The sequence below is a fragment of the Lagopus muta genome, chromosome 20 (assembly GCF_023343835.1).
Source record: "Lagopus muta isolate bLagMut1 chromosome 20, bLagMut1 primary, whole genome shotgun sequence".
Classification (NCBI taxonomy): domain Eukaryota; kingdom Metazoa; phylum Chordata; class Aves; order Galliformes; family Phasianidae; genus Lagopus; species Lagopus muta.
This window is the reverse complement of record NC_064452.1, coordinates 6,939,957-6,961,076: the sequence shown is the minus strand read 5'-3', so window position 1 is coordinate 6,961,076 and position 21,120 is coordinate 6,939,957. Positions and strand designations below refer to the sequence as shown.

General features: G+C 43.1%; 1 protein-coding gene across 3 annotated transcripts in view; it reads right to left on the bottom strand.

The window, feature by feature from the left end:
- LOC125703064 (sphingosine-1-phosphate transporter SPNS2-like) overlaps positions 1-21,120 on the bottom strand; it is a 122,700-nt gene that overhangs the window by 12,984 nt on the left and 88,596 nt on the right. For 2 of the 3 annotated variants that reach the window (XR_007380758.1, XR_007380757.1), the window contains 3 exons: positions 15,774-15,872; positions 5,225-5,388; positions 4,568-4,649 (listed from right to left, as the gene is read on the bottom strand). Coding sequence is in view for 1 of the 3 variants with exons in the window: in XM_048967048.1 (XP_048823005.1) it covers positions 5,225-5,388; positions 15,774-15,872 (263 nt within the window). In the remaining 2 variants the exon portion in view is untranslated. The remainder of the gene's footprint in view (positions 1-4,567; positions 4,650-5,224; positions 5,389-15,773; positions 15,873-21,120) is intronic. The other variant, XM_048967048.1, reaches the window with a different exon arrangement.

The following is a 21,120-nucleotide window of genomic DNA, read 5'->3' as shown; positions in this document are numbered from 1 at the left end:
CACACAAAAATTAGAGAAAAGAAGGTTGACAATGCTGTGAGGCCTTTCTCTGCCCCATAAAATAGAATCTGCAAAGCAAAAATAAGGTCAGACACTTTCAAATTGCTGCAACAGGAGAACTGGGAGATCATTTTATATCTAGTTCTAGAAAAGGCTAAAAATAAGCCTGATGTGAGGCAGAAGACAGTCTGAAAATGGATTATTCTCATTTTTCCTGTAATGTAATTTTCAGATTTGCTGTGTTTAAGACAGCAGAAAAGATGCATGGACTAGGATTGTTCTTTCTGTGTCTTTCACTACATGGTCTGTAGTTACTTTTTCTTTCCAGTGGTTTACCCACCACTTTTAAAGCCAAATGTTAACTACCAACTGCTGCTCAGCTGGAGTTCCCACATCTGATCAAAGGTGGTTTGTTTTTTTTTTAATGAAATGTTTAATTTTATGAAAGAAGAAAGACCTGCTAGAGCCATACGAGCAGCCTGAACCTTTGCTAGTCATGGAAACAACAAACAGGCAAACCATTTATGCTTGCAGATCTCTCTGAAGTGATGGGTGGCAGCTAGCTAAATACCTACATTCTTTTGTTCTGACCATCTGCATCAATGCAGCTATTTATTCCTGTTTGTATCTGTGCCAGAGATATACACTGCAGTTGCATCCTGCTGCCTGATCTGCATTGCTGTATATTTGGCAAAAATACCCAGCATATATCATGAAGGATGCAGAGAGGGACAGAACAGTAATAAACCTTGGATATCCAGCTGTACCTCTGGGTGGGCACAGGAAAGAATAGAAAATCTCACCTCTCCTGCTACAGAATCACTGATTAAATAAAAATTGATATAGAAAAAAAGCCCTTTTGGGGATAGATTATTCTATACCTGAACAGAGCAATCTTTCTCATAAAAAAAATGGAGGTGAATTTGGGTTTTCCCTCAGAAACAACTGGATGTGGACATCATGGGAGACAGGACCCTGGATTGTAGGATCACTTGTGCCTGCTGCAGAGCATCAGGGGTCCCACAGGTCTGTGCCTGTACAGAAACAGAGAATCACTGTACAGCAAAACTCCAGAGGCTCAACACTCACATTGGCTGCCCAGAAAAGCATCCTGCTACATGATAACTACATTACAGTGATTTATATGCCCTGGCACCTGAAAGTTGTCACAGCTTGGGGAAAGGACTTTTTCACTTTACCTAATGAAAAGAGCACATTCTTCCTAATTAATAGTGAAGCCACTGCTTCTAATAAGTACTATTGCAGGCATTTCTTCTACAACTCCAGGGTGAATCTCTGTTTTTTCAAGTTACCTGCATTATGAGCAAGGGAGAGGACAGACTGCAGCTGCAGTTCTAAGCAGGGCTGAGCTCTTCTTCCAACATGTGCAATACCCCAGGTGCTCTGGTTGTTGCCTTCTGGCTGATAACCTGCTAGAGCTGCCCAGATACCAGTGATGGAGCTGGGGAATAACAGTGAGGCCATCAGATTGCTGATGGGTTTATGCAGGGCTCTGCCATGGCAAGATACTCTATTTGTACACACTGTTTTCCAGGGCATCTCCAACTATGACTTGAATGTCACAAACACTACAAATGTAGTCATGTTTGGCAAGAAAACATGAGGGCTTGAACCCTCCACCACAATATTCCAGACTGGATGCGCAAACAGGGAAGGCAAGTGAAATCACAGCAGTGACTGCAGGTGAGTGGTTTCAAAAAGAACTTGTCTATTTATCATTTCTAGTGCACAAGAGCTCTCACAGAGACCATTCTCTAACCATTCTCTGTCTCTTATCACTTTAGAAGAGTGGGGGTAAATTTGTGTTTTTAAAGTTGCACCAAAAATGACTGGATTACATTACGGAGTGAAGTACTGTGTTGTGTTCTCTGCTCGTCCTAAACTGACTAAAAGCCTATTTAAGCTGTCAGGCTCCTAAGACAGGCTGAAGGTCACAGCAAAAGAATCAGGAGTTTTTAAGAAAAGAGTTGCTGTACAAAGAATTTCTTTTCCTGAGTGTTTTTGTGAGAGGGGCATCCTTGTTGATTGGAATTCCTGTGCTAAAAAAGTAATGCTCAAAATATGCCAAGAATTGTGGCAGTGACAAAAGTTGTGTAAAAACACCATTAGGCATTGAAAGCCTGGAAATTCTGTTTTTGAAAGGAAGTGTGGTGGAAACTGGAAAAAGCTTTACAGGAAAGTGTGGTTGCTATGCTGGTATGCTGTCCTGCCTGGAAGAAGAAATTATCTCAAAGCAAACACCCAGAGAGCATTACAGACAGGAAGAAACAAATGAAAAAACATCTAAACTACTTTTCATAGAAGCATTGATTTGAAGCAGGGAAAGCTTCATTTCCATAGGCAGAGCAAGGCTGCAGAGAGCAGTGTTACCCTTCTTTGCTTCCATATTAGTTCATTAGACAGGTCGGTGACATCTGGCCTGTGTGCCCTGACCCCACTGGTGATAAACGAGTTTAATCTCTGGCATGTGACACCAATGTTTGTGATTCCTGCAGGTTAATTGATTTCTTTTGGCAAAGCACATTTCCAAGTCCTGTCGCCTGAGCAGCACGACTGACTGCAGAGAGAAAATAAGGCATCTTGAAGAAGAAATTCCCCCATATCCAGTGAATAATAGGTAGGATATGAGAGAGGATTGGCCAGGCAGAGAGCTATCCTTGCCAAAGGTGTGCAGTGCCAAGTACAGATGGCCTGTCAGATAGGTGGGAGCTGGACCTTGGGTTTAAATCCAGCACGGAGCTGTAAGCTGCTAATAGCAAAGCACCCAGTTGTCTTTTCTCTCCCAGGAAAGCATGCAGCTAATAACAAATCCTCCCCCATAAATTCTTCCAAGGAGACCAGTGAACCTCTCAGCAGTGGCAGACAGGACCCATTTGACAGCACAGACCCCACTGCACATGGCACGGGCAGAAGCCTCACTCAGCAGTTGCCAACCCTTATAAAGATACTGCCTCACTGTTCAGCAATGTGTCAAACTTGAGTGAAGCTGCACTCTCCAGGAATCTGATGGTAAGATGACAGAATATTTTTAACATGGGAGTGGGCATATCTAGAAGGAGTGCAGCGGAGAGAAATCATTTTGTTAGCTGTTATTTATGACAACTGTTTTCCCTCTGTATCTGAGACAGTTTGCTATAGCACTATATATACATAGTGTAGGATCAGTGAATGTATAATACAAGTTCGTAAATGAACGTGAATCAGATTAGGCAACTGAAAGATGCAGAAAGTGGAGCAAAAACAAGTCTGAAGCCTAACTAGGTAAGTTTCTTCACTCAGTGGAACAGTGACTGGTGGGAAAGCTGGTATGATTTTGACATAACCAAATCTGCTTAGGCTGTCTACAGCAATAGACAAAAGTGAACACATCTGTGTAGGAAAAAAGAACAGTGAGACATGATCTCTCTGCCACTTACTATTTTATCAACGAATTGAACTTTTGACTCCCTGCTGCTGCTGCAAAAAAAGTCACCTTGAGCACCTAGAAACTTCTGTTCATCTTGCCATGTCCCCAAGGGATCGTTAATAAACTTGCATATACAGCTCATTTGTGCCACTACAGGAGAGGAGCTGGAAGGCAGCCAGAGAGCTGCCATCCTCCTGGCTCTACAGGCATGGGAGGCCTTCAGGAACTCAAACAGGTTTCATGTTTTGTCCAGACAATCTGCTGTACCATCTACCTCTTCTTTCTCATAAAGCAGATCTTCCTAACCTCTAACATCTAGCTTCAGTTACTGCAGCTTAAAGCCTTTATATGCAGATGATAGCAAACCAGTCATCCACAAAGCCGCACTGAAGTTCAACTGAGCAAGACTTAACCTCCTTACCAGATATACAGGTGATGTTTTGTTCTCTGCAGCATGTTTTAACACTTCACTACAGGTGAAATAGATACTTATGGTCACCAGGAAGTGGAAAACTTTCCTTTTTCTGGTATTTGTATGTGTTAGTAAGAGGAAGACAGGACTGCTCTTAGAGGGACACAAACACTATTGGTGACACTGCTTCCAAATCTCCTGCACTCAATGGATATGACAGTGCGAGCCAGAGAATAACACCCAAACTGTTTATACACTTATGTCAACTCCAAACACCTTACTTTCCTTGTAGCTGTATCATATCTAGTGACAGTGACTTGCCAGAGCCACTTTGTTCAACACAGTGCAAAGCATATCCTGCTCTCTTTGTCTGCAGAACTGCCATAGGCTGCTAACATATCCACATTATGATCTTCTGCCCCACATGTCTACATCTGTGTCATCAATCCAATACAACCTGTGTAGCAAGATTTACACAGGCAAACTCAGTCACACAAAGTTCACTCCGATGTGGATGCAGCACTGACTTCTCGAGAGCACATCTATGCTGCTGTTCTTGAATCAGTGCAAATGCCTCTCAACCATGTCACAAGAACCTCTTCCTCCTCCCAGTGGGAGCAAGGCAAAGGCAACTTCCAGTCAACACCAAACCAGTCACCTGCCCCATATTCAGCATGATGTTATACACAGATACTCTACTGTTCAACAATTATGAGAAAGAGACTAACCCAGCAGTGTGTGTATCATGTGGAAGCGTCTTCTGAATTACTGTAGTTGCCAACCGTGAGGTGGTCCGAATCGGTTTCATTACTGAAAAACAGTAGCTTTTTTTAAAAAGCTGCAATAAGGGACTGGGAAATACTATCAGCACAGCGAGCCTTGAGCACTTACGTCCCCACATACACAGCTTTCTTCCTTCTGTGCTTGTCCGGTGTATTGGAGGTAGTGAGCATGGTACAAGGGTCTGAGATGGGACCGTGTGTTCAAAATTGACCACCAAGCTCTGTGAGGTATCTACTGCTCTTCACCTAGCAGTCTACAGGTGCCAGCACACAGCAACCCCTCACCACAGATGGCCTGGTCTGTGCATGCTCACGCAAGGGTAAAAGGGATCAGTGATCTCAAGTACTGTGCTCCCCTCCAGGCCATAAGGCCAGTAACTGAGATCCACCAGAGCAGAAGCATGTAAAGGATGCCCAGCCAGCTTGACACAAGCCCCTGTGCTTCGTGCAGCCTCATGCACTTTGCTGAGCTGAGGTTCTTTGCATACAACCCAACATCCTTTACCTGGAGGGACCAAGGCCCAAGGAAAGAGTACAAGCATAATGTTCAAGAAAGAATACAGGCTTTGGTACCTCCCCATTTGCAATTGCCAGGTTACTCACTGTTGTTCAGCTTTGGCTCGGTCACTGAGGAAGAATAGGGCTGTGGCCAGGAAAAACATCCCTCCTAGGACAACGACAAATGGGCAGAGCATGAGTGCATACCCCAAGCTGAGGAACTCCCAGAGCGGGGACTCCTTTGTGCTTTGTCGTATCAGATCTGAGATCTACAAGAGAAGGGCAAAAAAAAATTAGTCACTTAGATGAAAACAGACATTATAATTAGAGGGAACACAGCTCCAACCACCACCACCTACTAAACATATGCACACAGTTTAAAATGGAAGACTTTGTTCAGAAGAGGCTGAGTGTCCTCTATGCTTTAGCCTTCCACACGCCATCATTCTGCACTCTGGAGCCTGGGCAACTCACACTGTGAGCAGCACGGCAGGGGTTCTCCTCACCCTGTCACTCTCTGCCTGAGCTGTTGGTCTTCCCACACCCCTCTCCATCTTCTCCCTGCCTACCTCAGTGACTGAACCAGTGGGTGTCCAACCTCGCTGTACTGAGCAGGCCTCCTGGTGTGCTGATGCTGCCTCACCAGCATTGCTTGCTCACTGAGGTAGTGATCAATCTTCTGCAATTGCTTTGAAGTCTCGCTTACTCCTACATCTTTACCTGCCTTTCAGCAGAAGGAGGTATTGAACTCCTTTCCTTTGTGTTGAGTGGGATGGTGGAAATGTCTTTCATGGAACAAAACCCACGGGTCCCATTTGCTTTTCAGAGGCAGACCTTGCATGTAGTTTTATCTGAGGCACGGGCCTCATTCCCTCATCTACTCTCACAAACTTTCTGCTCTCTGCCCCCCTGGCTTAGACCAGGCCTGGTACACGAGGGCCAAACAACCACACACCACTGAGTTCATGGGATGAGGCAACCTGTATCTTCTGACAGTAAAAAAGCATAATTATCTGAAAGTGAACACGAGTGTGCACTGACACAAAGGAGAAGCAACATGCAGTGGCAGTGTTTAATTCATTATGAAAAGCTTTTGCTACAACTCAGTATTATTTAATGAGTGTCTGTAGCTAAGACAATCACATTTTAATATTTCCTGTCCAGCAAAAAACTTGACACTCTATAAATCAACAGCAGTAGCAGCTCTCATGTATGTATCTCATGTATGTATTTAAGTGTCCAGTTCTGCTCCTTTTGTTGAGACAGAAATACTTCTTTACACCAAAAGACTGCAGGGAATTTGCACCATAAAATCCTACTGCTGTGCACACACACGAATCAATTCCAGAAATAGTCCAGGCTTGACCAGCCAGCATCTCCTAAACAGCCACACTATTGCTAATGAAAAGGGTGACACAAACTACAAGCAAAATCCAACATAGAAAGCTTACATCTAAAGAAACAACTAAATGAAGTGAGAAAATGTCACACCCAGGAGAAATCACCTGTTCACAGCCCTGCACTGCAGCCAATTGCATTGACCTGGCAGGTAAATGTGTTCAGAGATGCCTTACAGATGCTAAGATCAACAGAAGGTCACAGAAGGATGGAGGCACTTTGGAGCACTGACAGCCTCAGAGTTTTAATAACCTTCTCACTGCTCAACCTGGCTCCTGATAAGAGCTAAGGAAAGGAGTAGCAACCAGCCTGATGCAGGTCAAGCTGCTCTGCACACAAAAGAGTAGAGGACTGTTACGAAGGGGCAATGTCAAACAGTGATGAGTGAATAAGCACCAGAAGAGCGTTTCTAAGGAAATGATTTTTTGGCCAGATTTCACTGCTTCATTCCCTGCTCTATAAAGTTGGAGGAGAAAATTTCAGTGCATGGGATCTAGGCTAAGGAAGTGTTCCTAGCCTCTCAAAGAGAACTTAATTCACAGTATATAACACACACGAGGAAGAACAAGAGCATTATCACCAAGTCTCAAGTGGGAACCAATGAATAAACAAGTCCTTCGATTGAAAAGCAAACAACAGTGGCTGAAAGTCTGAGAGACTTATTAAACGTAGCAGAAAGTCTTGAATGTGAACAGAACACACCCATAGGAAATCAACAGAACATGCACTGCACTCAGAAGACAGGGACCTCAGTTGGTAATTTATTCCCTCTTGTATTCAGAGACCTTAGTTGCCAACGTTTCCCTTATGCTTCATTATGAGCCAAAATTCCACATTGAATCAGCCCCTCTGTGTACAACAGCCAGAACTGAGGCTATTCTACAATAGAATTGAGAAATTTCATTATTGGAAATGGATACAATTATCCTCCAAAAGGACCAGACAATAAATCACTCAACAAATTGACATGATAAATCACCAACAGATGATGAAAAGCTAGGCATGGATGATGTGACATTCTGGGCTAAAAAGCAGCTTTGAAAATGTAAAGACTCCAATAAATAAAGCTCCCAACACACCTTGCTCTGCTCTGCTCTTCCTAAAGCTCCATACTGACCTTTATACCAACAGAGCTCATTAACACCGAATCTGCTGCCTTTGTCACTTTTAACCCTCCATGCTCTGTAAGTGTGCACTGTAGGATCAGCAGTGTTTCCCCCTATCTGAGATACAATTCCACCCATAAGCCACATGGCTTTCTCATCTAGGTTCTGTATAACCCCCATCTCTGCATCTCTTAATTCTGGAATTTTTATCAGGGCTCAGATATTGTTTTTGCTGTTAACTTACAGTCACTGTTCTGTCTTGTTCTGCTCTACTCAGCTACAAGCCACCTGCTCAGACTGGAACTTTGGCATCTCTTCTCTGAAGGACACAGGACATAATTACAGACTTGTGCTCCAAGAATGACATACTGTTTGCCAAATGATCTACACTGCCTTGCCAATTTTTGGCTTTCAGATTCCTTGAAATGATAGCACTGAGTTGGCAAGACCCAATCTCTCACTGTATTCAGTGTCTTCTCTTTATCACAAGGAACAAAATTGGGTGATGTATGCATGCAAATCAGTGCCAGTTCTTCAGCACAGAGTCATGTATGGGATTCCTTTTTTGCTTTGTCACTTGTTAACTGGCAAAAGAAAAAAAACTTAAAAAACCTTTATCTGAAACCTGGGGGTAGAAAATCAGTGAGTCCTGCTGCTGCTTTGCAAGTTCTGCAAGTATTTGGTATCATCCTTAGCGTGAAACTTCCCATCAACACACTAACTGTGTTTTTTCCCTCACTAACGCAGACCTGAGATCAAGAGGAATGACTCAGCTAAATAACTTCAGCTGATGGCATTTGATCACCCAGCACAAACGACATGTGTTCAGTGGGCGGCAGTCCCTGGCTGCAGTCCATCAGAGGAAATGCCCACTTCCCAGAGAACAACAGTTCGGCTCCAGCAGGCTGATCCACCACCACCCAAACCTCTGACTGTGTCTCAGTCCGAGTGCAGAAGACAGTGAAGGAAAAGTTGAAACTTCACTGCGTTTCTCTGAAGCCTACAGAAATACAGCTTGCTCCTATGACACTCTACCACCGAACAGCACGAGCAGCTCAGTTACAGATGCCCTTACTATACAATGTGATGGTAGCATCTTTGAAATCATTTCAGCTGCCTTGTCTTATTTGCTGAACAGTACATCTCAATTTCTCTGCAATTGCTTGATTTTTCTAAATTTCTGATTTCACCCCTTGGGCACCAATCTTGCTACATGAAAGGATATTTCCTCTGCAGTGTCTGATTTTTACTATTACCAGTTTGGTACAGGCCAGGTTCTCTCTGGTTCACCTCTTCAGCACATTTTCTTTCCACAGCATTCCTGGTAACCTCACAAATTTTGGGGCTCACCCTTTCTGAATTCAGAGATGCATCTGATCACTTTTTAGAATCAAAATATAACAGGAAAATGAAGACTGGAAAAAAAAACCAAGGGATTTTATAAAGAAAAAGTAAATAATTTTCTGGGCCTGTGTGGGAGAAAAAGCATTCATGTACTGTGCTAAATGATGTGAGAGACAGGTTGTAAAAAAGGAAGTAAAGCAAACTATTCTGATACTAGCTCTGAAAACTGTAGAAAGATAAAAGCAATTACGTTCTGAAAGTAATTTCAATTTTAACATTGGCATGTCTGGATGATGGAGATTAAAAAAGCAGAACATCCTGTTAATCTTAATTGTGTCCTTCTGGGATCACAACCAGATTTGCTGTGGGGATGGTGACTGCATCAATACCCTGTGTCCCATGCTACCTGGGACTGCATGACCCATAACAAGAATTCCTGGACTGCTCATCTGTTTACTTGCACCCCTTCTAAGATTAGCAGGGTGCTTCCTTGAATGGGCCACAGAAAGTTAGAACACTCAGTCAAAGGTTCCACTTTTTAAGCTAACAAATGGACTTGGTATGTCTGTTGGTACTAGAGCAGCACTGCCTCCAGACTTTTGCCCTGGACAACAGGAGAGGTTCAAAACTCTCTTCTTCATGTCATTGACTGTCCTATCTCTTCAGGTCCAGTCTGCACTGGGATTTTGTCAGGGAACACTGGACCTTCTTCATTCCCAGCATGAGATGCCTTGTACAATGGGCAACGTGGAATCAAGAAACATGGCAAAGAACTGAAATGTGCAGGGCTGGGTGATGCCCACTTACCCGTAGAAATCAGGTCTGTGGCAGAGGACAGCAATGTGAGTGCAAAGCTGTTAGCAGCTGAGAGAGGCACAGGCCCCTTATGTGGCTGGATGTCCCAGGAGGGGAAGTCATGAAGCAGATGAGCTTCTAATGGGTCCCGGCGTGGGGTTGTGCTGCTGCACTGTCCATGCATGAGCTCTGTGCCAGCAGCAAGTGGGCACAGCCAGTGTGGCTGTCCAGACCTGTACATGGTGCTGTTACTGCCTCAGGAGGGTGAACACTAATCCAAAAGTGTTTTATAAGCACAGTCCCAACCGCAGTGGTACTTAGCTAGGATTGGGATGATTTACACTGCTATTGCTCATTCCTTGTGCAGATAGGGCACAAGGCACCTCTTAATGCTTTCCTGTGAGGATCAGCTGCTCTCTGCACACTAATTTCCTTGCAGAATGGATATCCATCACCATCTTCCCTGCTGCTCACTGCAACAACATAATGCTTGTGAATCAGCAGCAAGAAGCTCTTGCAGAAAGCAGACATCTCATTCTGAAACATGCCCAGCACCATGAAAACTGTGTGTCCGTGTTGGGAGTTTACAAGGTCCTTGGTAACTTGAGAAAGAACCAGGTGGGAAAGATTTTTAGCACACTGAAAAAGAGCAGATGGGACAGAGTATGAAATGCTTGAATGGAACTTCATTTAATGAGGTACTTTTACATAATGTTACTGTCCATTTATCACTAGTACTGAGAACCTGCAGTTCCAATCAAAGTTGCAGAAAATGACAGGTACACAGAAACTGTGGGGAAAAAAAGGAACAACAAAAACAAACAAAAAACCCTGCATTAACAGGCTGTGAACCTTTGGCAAAGTCATTTGGGTTTTTTTAGGGCAGATTTAAATCTTGTTTGTTGCTGAGTCAGAAAGAGTAGAAAGCTTGTTAGCTCATCGCAACCAGATAAATCCTGTGTGGATTGATTTCCAGGTGCTTAATTCTTCTTTTTTTCCTTTTCTTTTTTTTTGTTTTTGCATCTGACAGCCATGCCATGGAGCAGGCTCTCAATGTAAAGTTACTGCTTGAAGAAACTGCTAATAAGGATGAGGGACTGGGGGCTCCTTTTCTTGCAGTATTTCCTTTCCAACATCAGATAGAATAGAATGGCCTGGGATGCAAAGGAGCACAGTGCTCATCAGTTCCAGCCCCCTGCTGTGTGCAGGTCGCCAACCAGCAGCCCAGGCTGCCCAGAGCCACATCCAGCCTGGCCTTGAATGCCTGCAGGGATGGGGCATCCACAGCCTCCTTGGGCAGCCTGTTCCAGTGCCTCACCACCCTCTGAGTGAAAGATATTGGACTGCAGGAGCAAGTCCCATTTTAACCTCCACAGTCACATGCATTAATATGGGGGAAGACTCTGCAGGATGACTGATCCTCTTTGGGTTACAGAAGCCCAGCCAAGCAGCTGGCAATTGCTACAGAAACGAGAACAATCAAAAACATGAAAGTATATCACATGCCATCTTCTGTCTTCATCAGGTGAAGTACCAAGATCTCCATCATGGGAAAGCACCCTGTTCTGTTCATGCTATTCTTGATCACAAGAAGGGAAAGAAATCTGGATAAATGCAATGTTCCCTCAGATGCAGTGCCCAGAGGATTTGATTCATTGTTAGAAGGAATGTTCACTGAAAACTTCATTCTGCCTCATAGAAAGAAAGCCCTGAAAAATGAGTAAGCACTCACTGAAAAGAAATGGAGGTGGCTTTCCTGTAACGTGACATGCTGCAGGCAACAGGACTGAGACCTCTCCTCCATCCTTTATTGCACAACAGCAGTGGAATATCTCCTAATAGTCCATAAAAGAGTGATGCTGGGAGAATAATTTGCACACTTATCTTGCAGGATATTCTTCGCCTTTTTGAACTACAGTTCATCTCACACCCTGCTTTGGCAGAAGAGACAGCACTACGTAATCACCAGCAAGCACATAATGGGCTGTATTTGAGGAATGGCTGTACAGGTCAAACAGGGACTAAAAGCCCAGACTGCAGCATCACATCACAACAATCCACTTCATTACAGTGCCTTGTTTTTAAGCAAATCAGACAAGAGTGGATTTGAGCCCCAGCAAACCAGTGGCCTGTTTTAACACAGCAGGCTAACCAGGAAAGAACCATGAGTAACCATGTCCACAGATCTGCTCAGGAGCAGCCATAGCACTTTAAACTACGAAATATGAATTTTAAACCATAATGCAGAAGTTCAGCTTCTTCAAACAGGTAAGTCTTTTCATGCAGAACTACTTTTTATACATATATAGCATTTACCAGGATGGATAAACATCGTTGTAAGCAAATCCACAATAAGACTGTTTCAAATTGGCACAAGAGAGCTGTTCTGTCTGCGCCTCCAATTATAACTTTTATGAAATTAATATCTCAGCTACTGCATTTAGTACACTTTTTCGAGTTGTCCCTAATCAAATGCTTATGTGCCTTCTTGATACTCTGCACCAATGATAATTAACACCGTTCTCCTAACTACTTGCTAAAGGAAGGTCATTAGCATTCTTGCTATTTAAGTAGCTCATTAGACCTTGTTTATTGGCCTACTCACATAAGAAAGATGGGGAAGGGAGAAAAGTGAAGGGTGACAACTGATTTGCTTATTCGTAAAATTGTAGATGGACCGATGGAGAGAGCTTCTGCATGACCTACAGCACACAGAGCAACAAGCCCAGCCTGAGCACAATTGCAGAGCAATGCTGTCCCTACTCTAGCTGAAGTGGTTGGAGGCTGTGCTCCTCAGCAGATCTCTAGAAGTAGTGAGCAGGGAGACAAGGACAGGTAGGCACCACACTAAGTGGATTTGGGGAGAAGCTTTCAACCCACCAATAGGTGGAAAGATACTGACCCCTGGCACTTTAACACACCATTCCAAACTTGATGCTGCCAAGTGACAGAAATAGGCAGGTTTCAATCCCTAGACCTGATGTGGTTGCATAGGGAAGATGTGGAAGAATTTAACAAAGCAGCAAGCTAACGGAATAGGCAAAGCAGCAGAGCAGCAAGGACAGCATGTGCCCACAACAGCAGTTTCTCTGGTACATTTAGAGAGAGCAAAGCCTGCAGCAGGTGCCTGCTTCTAACTACAGCCAAGGCTAGAAGCAAGGCAAGCCTGGATGAGGAAAGCACTGCTGGACAGTGCTTGACACACATTGCGGAAGGAAAGAAAGAGCCCTAAGATACAGAGGTCAAATGCGCAGAAAGCTGAAATTACCTCAAGAACAAAGTACAGAGTTACACCCCAAGCCATTAAATGGGAATTATTTAAATTCTGCAGATTATCACAAAGGTCCTGAGAAAGTTACAGATAACTAGGAATGAAAATTATTACATCTGATGAAATACTGCAGCAGTGCCTATTCTTATTTGTGAATGGAGAGGCAGCACTGATTTATAGTAATTGATCTCAGTGCTTAACAGGCAGGAAAACCTTTGCAAATTACAGCTGCTACCCTAAAACTGTATTTGCATAGCTGCTTTGTAAGAAAACCTTAATACTTTTTACCATTAGAAAGGTTAGTGATATTTAAAGACATGAAAACCAGCCACACATGTACACTTTCTTCCATCTAGCTTTAAACACTAACATATATCTGGCACTTTTGGTAATTGTAAGAAGCTGCCAAAACACAAAGCAGTCATCAGATGCAGCTGTACAGCAAGATTTGGAAGCGTGGGAGATAATAGAAAAACCTGAGTCTGACCTTCAACTTTTATGGCATGACAGAGCAAGGGAGCAATCACAGATGTAGGCCTGCAGCTGTTAAGTACCTTCAATGCTCTACATGAGGATTATAAGATCAATAGGACTTCTATTGGTAGCCAGCAAACACAGACAATTGGCTGACACAGCTTAGTTGTTCAAGGACATGGGTATCCAGTTCCTTACTAAGAGCACTGCTGGAAGGAATCTCACTGCGAACTCCCCAGTACTCTGTAAGATTTCAGCCGTATCTGGATCCAAACACTGCTTGCTGAGTGAGAGAGCTGCAAGTGGGATTTGTAATCAGTCAGAAGAAATGGCAGACCTTGAGGATCTCAGATGCACCCTGAGTGATGAGGAGGCTGAATTTTCTGTGGTATTGGAAAGCTCCAGCTGACCTTTCAGTCCAAGTAGCACAGGGAGCATGAGTCAGCCAGGCCTTCCAGAGCCACAGAAATGGATGCTGGTGCCTTCTGTGACATGAGCCCTTCCCTCCTGCTCCCTGCCAAGAAAGCTTGCACTTGGGTACCCTCCTTCCAGGCAAGAACTGCCCAATAACTACAGCTTTAGAAAAGAGTAATCCAAAATCATAATTAATATTTTCCAAATCTAAAGGCAGCCCAAGGCAGCCATTAAATTGGGTTTTAGCAAATTTCAGCAGGCATCCTTAAGTAAATCATAACTTGCTTGCTCTCTGAATACCAGAAGGGCAAGACGCATTATTTCTACAACCAAAGTCCTTTTCTATCTGTGACACCAAAGAGCCCTAGGCAACTTTCAAGATTAATTGCAATCATTCCGGGTCCTCCTGGATGTGTCCTTTATGCAATAAAAAGAACAAACACGCAGCAGTCACCTGGGAGCCTCAGTGCATCTCAGACCCTGCCCTCACCACCGCTGGTCCCCATGCATGCAGCCCTCCCCACTCCATTTTCTTCCTGCCATTCTCCAGTGCCGTCTGCCTGCACAGAGCCAAATCTCCCAGTGATTCATTTGTTCTTGTGACTTTCAAATACTTTCTAAAATAAGATCATTTCTCCTGGGGTGCCCAGAATATTGAAGTAAATAAAGACTAAGCCAAATTGTATTTATTTATTCTCTTGAGATCTCATTCCTTTGATCCATTCAGCCTTATATATATTTGTACATTCGTGTAAGCTTCAGAGGGCTGTAGAGCAACTGTATTGGTTTTGAGAACTGGCATTCAAGAGTAAATATTATACATATATATATAAAATACAAATAAATATGATTGTATACACTCACCAATGTCCAGGGGATTAGTAGAATAGAAATGGTGGTTAAATATAAAAAGTAAGTTCCACAGCAGCAAGCAGCTGTGTCACACAGCAGTGCTGAGCTGGAAGAGCTCATCTGAGCTCTATCCCCAGTGATGAAACTAAGACCCCAGTTACATCACTGGAAAACTGTAGCACCTTCTACACAACATAAGCAGTGCCACTTAAGACTTTACAAGGAAGCTGCTATATTTTCTGTATGATCTGTATTCTCTGCAACTCACTGCATTAAACACAACAGAAGGGTGCAAGGGAAAGGAATTACTCCAGTATATCTAGATTTCTTTTCCTCATTAGATTTCCCAAGCCCTATATCTTCAGCTAGGAATGTTCTCCAATTGCCAGCTTTTGGAGCAGGGTCTTTTGTTTCTCTCTGCATTAGTAATGGTCTCGTAAGAGAGGTCTTGAGTCAAACCAATGCCAACTACAGCAGCAACAACAGAAAAGAATGCAACTAATTAAAAACAAAATATGCACACTAGAAAGGAATACCAAGAATCCTCCATATACATATACATCCTGCCATGAATTTATTATCATACACAATGTGTTTAAAGTATCAGTGGGTCAGAACAGCTCCAGGTTGCTACCTGGAGGCTACTTGCCTTAAAAGACAGCTAAAATACAACTATTGCAATCTGATTTCTAAGAGACCTTTGTCCATACCACAGAAGCAACCAATTTCCCTTTAAATTAAGTCTGAGAGACCTAGGCTGAACAGATTTGGAAGCTCACTTCCTGTGCAAAAGTAGTCCTCCCCAGTTTGAACTGTAGCCTACAGATAACAAAAGCAGATACAAAAGTTGCATTGCACTGCTCCACTTCCCATTCTGCTGATAAATACAGGCCTTCCTTCCCTAGCACACTTAACCTCCCATGTTAGATAAATGGTTAGTAAGCAAAACTAAACATGGACGAACAATACAATACCACCAAAAACCACCGTGAGCACTTACAAATCCAATCAGATAAGGACTGCCAGCATCTCCCAGAAGGTGCGAAGTGAAACTCTGCAAGGCCACTGCGGTTGCACGGCGTGTTGGGATGACCACATACTGCACAGAAGGAAATAGAAACAAATACATAAGGAAATGCAACTGAAGAGCCTGTTCTCTTGTACTGCTTAATTAACAACCAGGACAGAGCAAACAAACTCCAGTAGAGTTCAATTGCTCTGCTACTCCTCTTGGCTTTCTAGCCATCCTGACAGCAGGTGTCCAGGAAAGGCAGCTCTGTCTGGTCTTTACTCCTTGCTTTCAACTGCACTGAAAGCACTGATTTGCCTGACAAGTCAGGCTCCAAAGGATTTTAATACATCACCCATGAGGTACTTTGCTATTGCTCCTCTGCCTGTATTTTGGCTTGTCTGATGGGAGAAAGAACCCCAAAGATGCCTGCAGCAAATAACCTGCTCAGCACCACCAGCCTTCCGAACAAGGCCTTTGCTGTAACCTTGGATACTGTATTCTTTCCACAATCAACACATCCTTTGGTTTCCCATGAAAGGTCATGCATCCTCACCTCCCATTCCATCTCTGGCAGCATTTTTTTTCCCCTCAAAAATATGGGATTACACTTCTGAAAGGTTACAAAGACACATTAGGGAAATTTCACAGAGCCAGGATATTATAGTTTGGCCTCCAGTTCTCTAACAGGACATTACACCCTCAGCCAGGTCACGCAATATCATTCTGACTATGCAGGATCAGCAAAAAACATTAATTATTTCCCACTAAGGGATCAGAGCTTGCAGTAAACAGAGACCTAACCGTAGAAGGGAACTGAAGATTAGAAAGCAAAACCGAAAGAAAACAGAACAACAAACACTGGTTCTGTCGAAGGGTCTTTGATTTATAACATGAATTCAGAAGCAAAATAATTGCCTCCTGCAGAAAACCTGTGAAAGAAGCTGGCTAAGAACAACTGCACCACGTTCACATCTCCTACTTCAGAAATTGATGCTGTCTTGATCTAAAAGCTGAAAGCAAGAAAGAATTCACAAGGTTCCGAAATCCAAGCAAGCTTTGTTTCCATTTCCGAGCACTGAATCCTGTTCTGTCTTCTTCTGTTCTCCTCTTTTTGGAGAGCTCTCTGCCCTGTCAGAAAGGACTCTTTCTGTTTACGTATTTATTCACCACAATCCCTTTTTTCTTCTCCACTTGCTCTTGATAGACTACCTCTTTTTTCAGAAGTCCTGCCTTCCGAGGCTTCAGTCAATTCCTGCAATGTATTCCTGAAATCATTTATTAATTAAATTGGCATTGCAGGCATGTCTCTGGCTAGAGATGTGGAGATGAATTTACCTTAGCTGTCTTAGTTAGGGAGAACTAATTGCTTGACAGTGATGTATCTCAGGGCACAGAATTTGAAGCACTGCTTCAGTGCTCATCACACCCTCTCAGAGAAGGTCTGCAGGCTCTGCCTGCAGTAGAAAGAGCTAACCATAACAAAGGGAAAGAAACAGCACTCAGAAAATTCACAGCAGAAGAGGATTCATGCCTCTTTATAATGATCACCTTCTACCAAGCACACACAATTAGGAATGATGAGTAAAATCGGATTAAATGCCTCTGCTTAGGGTCTTACGCACGTGTTTTGACAGTGACCTGCCAGTTCTTCTGTTACTGGTTTGACAAAGCTGTGAATGCATGCTGCTGATGTGCTCTGACACCACACATCCAATGGATACCCTGTTAAAATCCTGTGGTGCAACAGATGAGCAAATGATCAGATCCACAGCAGCCACCTGGCTACGGATATTAGATACTGTCCTCCTTGTGCATCAGAGAGCTCAAAACAGCCTCGAAGGCTCACAGATATCCCAAGAGGAAGATAAGGGCTAGACTTCATTAGAGGCACAGGAACATACTGAAGGTCACACTGTGAAAGGGGAGGAGAGCCACACAATTCATTACAGCTCCCCAAAGACCTCAGGTAATGGGTGCAACCTGGAGCCGTGAGACAAAAGAAGATAAAAATAGTGAGTAACTGCTCTTCCCACGTGGGCCCGTGTCACACAGGTGCAGAGGAGAAGCATTCTGCAGAAACTGTGTGATTTGGAGAAGAAAGCTTGCATGGCTCCATATCGTATCAATTTTCTTAGCAAAATGACTAAGGAAATCACAAATGCATTCAAAACTTACCATTTCAAACAAGTGGCAGCGAATTCATGCCAACTGGAGAAAGAAGTTTGAATGACAGCAGCATCATATGTGTGTATGTATATATTTGTACACATAAACAGACACACACACACAATTATACACAATTCTGCATGTGCATCTGTAGCACGTATAAATAATTTTGCAAGCAGCAGTACAATTTACAACAAGTTTTCACTCTGCCTAGTTAAGGAAGTTAATGATGGCTGAAACCATCAATGCAGTTTATAAACTGCCAAAAGTAGTAAATTTAGCCCAGAATCCAAATGCCAAAAAGCAAACAAAAACAACCAAAAAACTCCACCCCAACGTACAGCAAGCAAATGGACAAGAGATATTTCCTCCTCCTCTAAAAAGATGTTGGATAGGAAGTAAGACTTAAACCAGCATCTCTAAAACATCTCCAAAAAGTACTCCACCCTATCCTTGCTTTAAAAGCATTTCATTCAGATGGGAAGCAGTTGGTGGCAAACATAAGCTACTGTTCTAGAAAGACAGCAGTAAATTACAGTTCTAAATGGGCATACTGATGCTAAAATAGACTTAAATTCAAGCCATCCACAGCCTGGTTTGAGCATCCCACAGAAACTGGAGGTGGGAGAGCCACAGCAGACTTGGCGGATGTCTGTGGGATTGCCCTGGCTCATCTCTGGCTTCAGGCTCCAATGCAGGCAGCACACAGGGTGGGCAGGAAGGCTGACCAAGCAGCTCCAGCAAACCTCCCTTCCAGAAATAGAGGTTCAGAAAGGCCATGGTTTACTGTGGACATTCCCTTCCTGTAGTGAATCCAACAGAACTGATTGGTCTGAAATAAGTATAGTAGGAAAGACAGAGAGAGATCCCTCTTTTGCCAGTACAAGGCCATGTGCTAAGGAGGTAAATTCTGCTGTCCTGCTCAGAGCTGGGCTGCAATGTCTGCAAAGGGAGTGTGCCTTCACTCATAAGCATTTCTCACCCTGCCCTAAAATGTAAATTACTGCACTCACAGATTACTGATGTGTGAAGCACACTGAGAGAAGCAATGAAAACTTCTGGAAATTTTGTCAGCTGTAAAAATACACAGTTTTTTATACCATAAAAATAATTGTCTTTAATCTAAAGGGACGCTAGGCAGAACAAAAGGCAAATTCTTCCAGGGTTGTAGCACCCTTGTTTCAAGTCTAAAGGAAGATCTACGCTGCTGCACCATCTGAGCATGTGGCTGGGAGGAGATTTGGAGAGCTGTGCTCAGGAGAATAAGGCTTGTTTTGTACAAAGCTGTGTTTGGAACAACAATCAGCCATTTAAAATCTCAGGTGGCGCAGTACATTCTGCAGTGCTGACAGCTGATCACACCTAGCTCTGCACCTTTTACTGCAGTCGTTTGAGAAACTGCATGCAGGCAGCTACAGTACCAAGAGCAGAAGAGCAATGGAAGCACAAAGCTATGAAGAGCCAACAATTTGAAGATAATGAGTTAATATTCTGGCTTTTGCCAAGGAAATCAAACTTGCAAAAGCTCTGAAGCTGCTCACCAACTTGCCAGATAGGGTTCATAAGCAGTCATGAGATGTGCAAATCTTTGGAGAACCGTGACAATCATTTGGGATGAAGTTTTTAAAAGCTCACTTTTTGGCATAAGCCTGCTGTCACTGAAATCAGCCAGAATTGAAAGCTTTTTATCCATGAAAACAGGATCATATTTTTGTATATGATAAAAGTGTTGTTAGGCTTACACTAATAATGCTTTAACATTCCTTACCAGCCTTGGGTAAGAAGAAATACCCATCTGATTACACCAAATAAACAGTAATCAGTAGAAATTAATTTGCAAAACACTTAAAGTCCATCTCGCTGAAGTATATCCACACATTTCTGTGGCTAAGGCTTCTTAAAGAGCTGTCAAACAAGGCTCTAGCCCTGGCTCTCACCTGTTGCCTGACTAAAAATGTTCTCAAACCCCTTGTGTAATATGAATGTACTTCAGGCCATCTGTTTACAGGCTTGCACTGATCTAAGTGGATGTTTACATTTATTTGTATAGCACTTTTACCATTCCACTCATGCTGATAATGTATTAAGCTGGGCATTATATATGACACTCAGTTCATTTGTCTGAAAAGGCAAGAAAATAGCTAGCTTATGAGCTCGGATCAGTTCAACATCTGAATTTTAACATGCTTTTAGCTTACTTCCTGTGTTTGCAGAATTGGAAATAAGAATATTTTTCCAATTACTTCCAGTAATTTCTATAGTTGTTTGTTGTTTGCTTGTGTGCACTGGAGCAATATATATAACCACAAATGCATCTCTGCAAAATGCAGTTCACTATTCAGTGCTGCTCATACAAAACAGATGGCAAACCCTGTAACAGTTATTAAAAAGTGACAGCGTACTGAAGGCACATTGAAATCAACATGGAAAAGCTCAGTAATTAATGTGGAATAACAACAGCATCCTTAGCACATTTGACATAAAGAAGTGTTTGGGACAAAAGTGTCTTTTGGGTTTAACTTGAGATAGCAAGATGAAGTTTCAGTTCTCTCTCAGCCTGAGCTGCTCTGTTACAGCCACTGCTGGAGGGTGGCAGATGTTCCCTGGCCAGGCCTTCACCTGTGTCAGCCACTGCTACAGAGGATATAAAAGATCTGCTCGTTTTGACTGGGGAGATTTGGGAGCTCCTCCGAACATCACAGCAGAAGACAGGATGTGACAGGAGGCAGTGGTGAGCAACTACAAGAATTGTCATACAACTTCCTCACTGCAGCTGTCCATAGACTGCACATCTGTCTAAATGTTAAGGTACCTCTGAATGAATGGCAGCATCAGCCTTGAAATCAGCACAAGCTGCAGAACTCATGCAAGCACAGAATAAACAGCCTATGACAAGCTCTAGTATGCTAAAGCTAAATTGGTTGGAGGTACAAACCTGAGCAATTCAAAGCCATCTAACACTACTGAAGTACACTGGTAAGCTTTGCTTTTCTGTGCCTCGCTCACACTTAAGAGATGTGGCATTAACCATATGGCCCTACCTCATAAAATGTTCTCTGGACAAAGGAGTTACAGACTGAAAGTTCATCCAACTACAAAAACATGGCAACTACAGAGCCACCTTAAAACATAAACACAACCTTGAACTTAAATCGTATTGCTTGAAGCT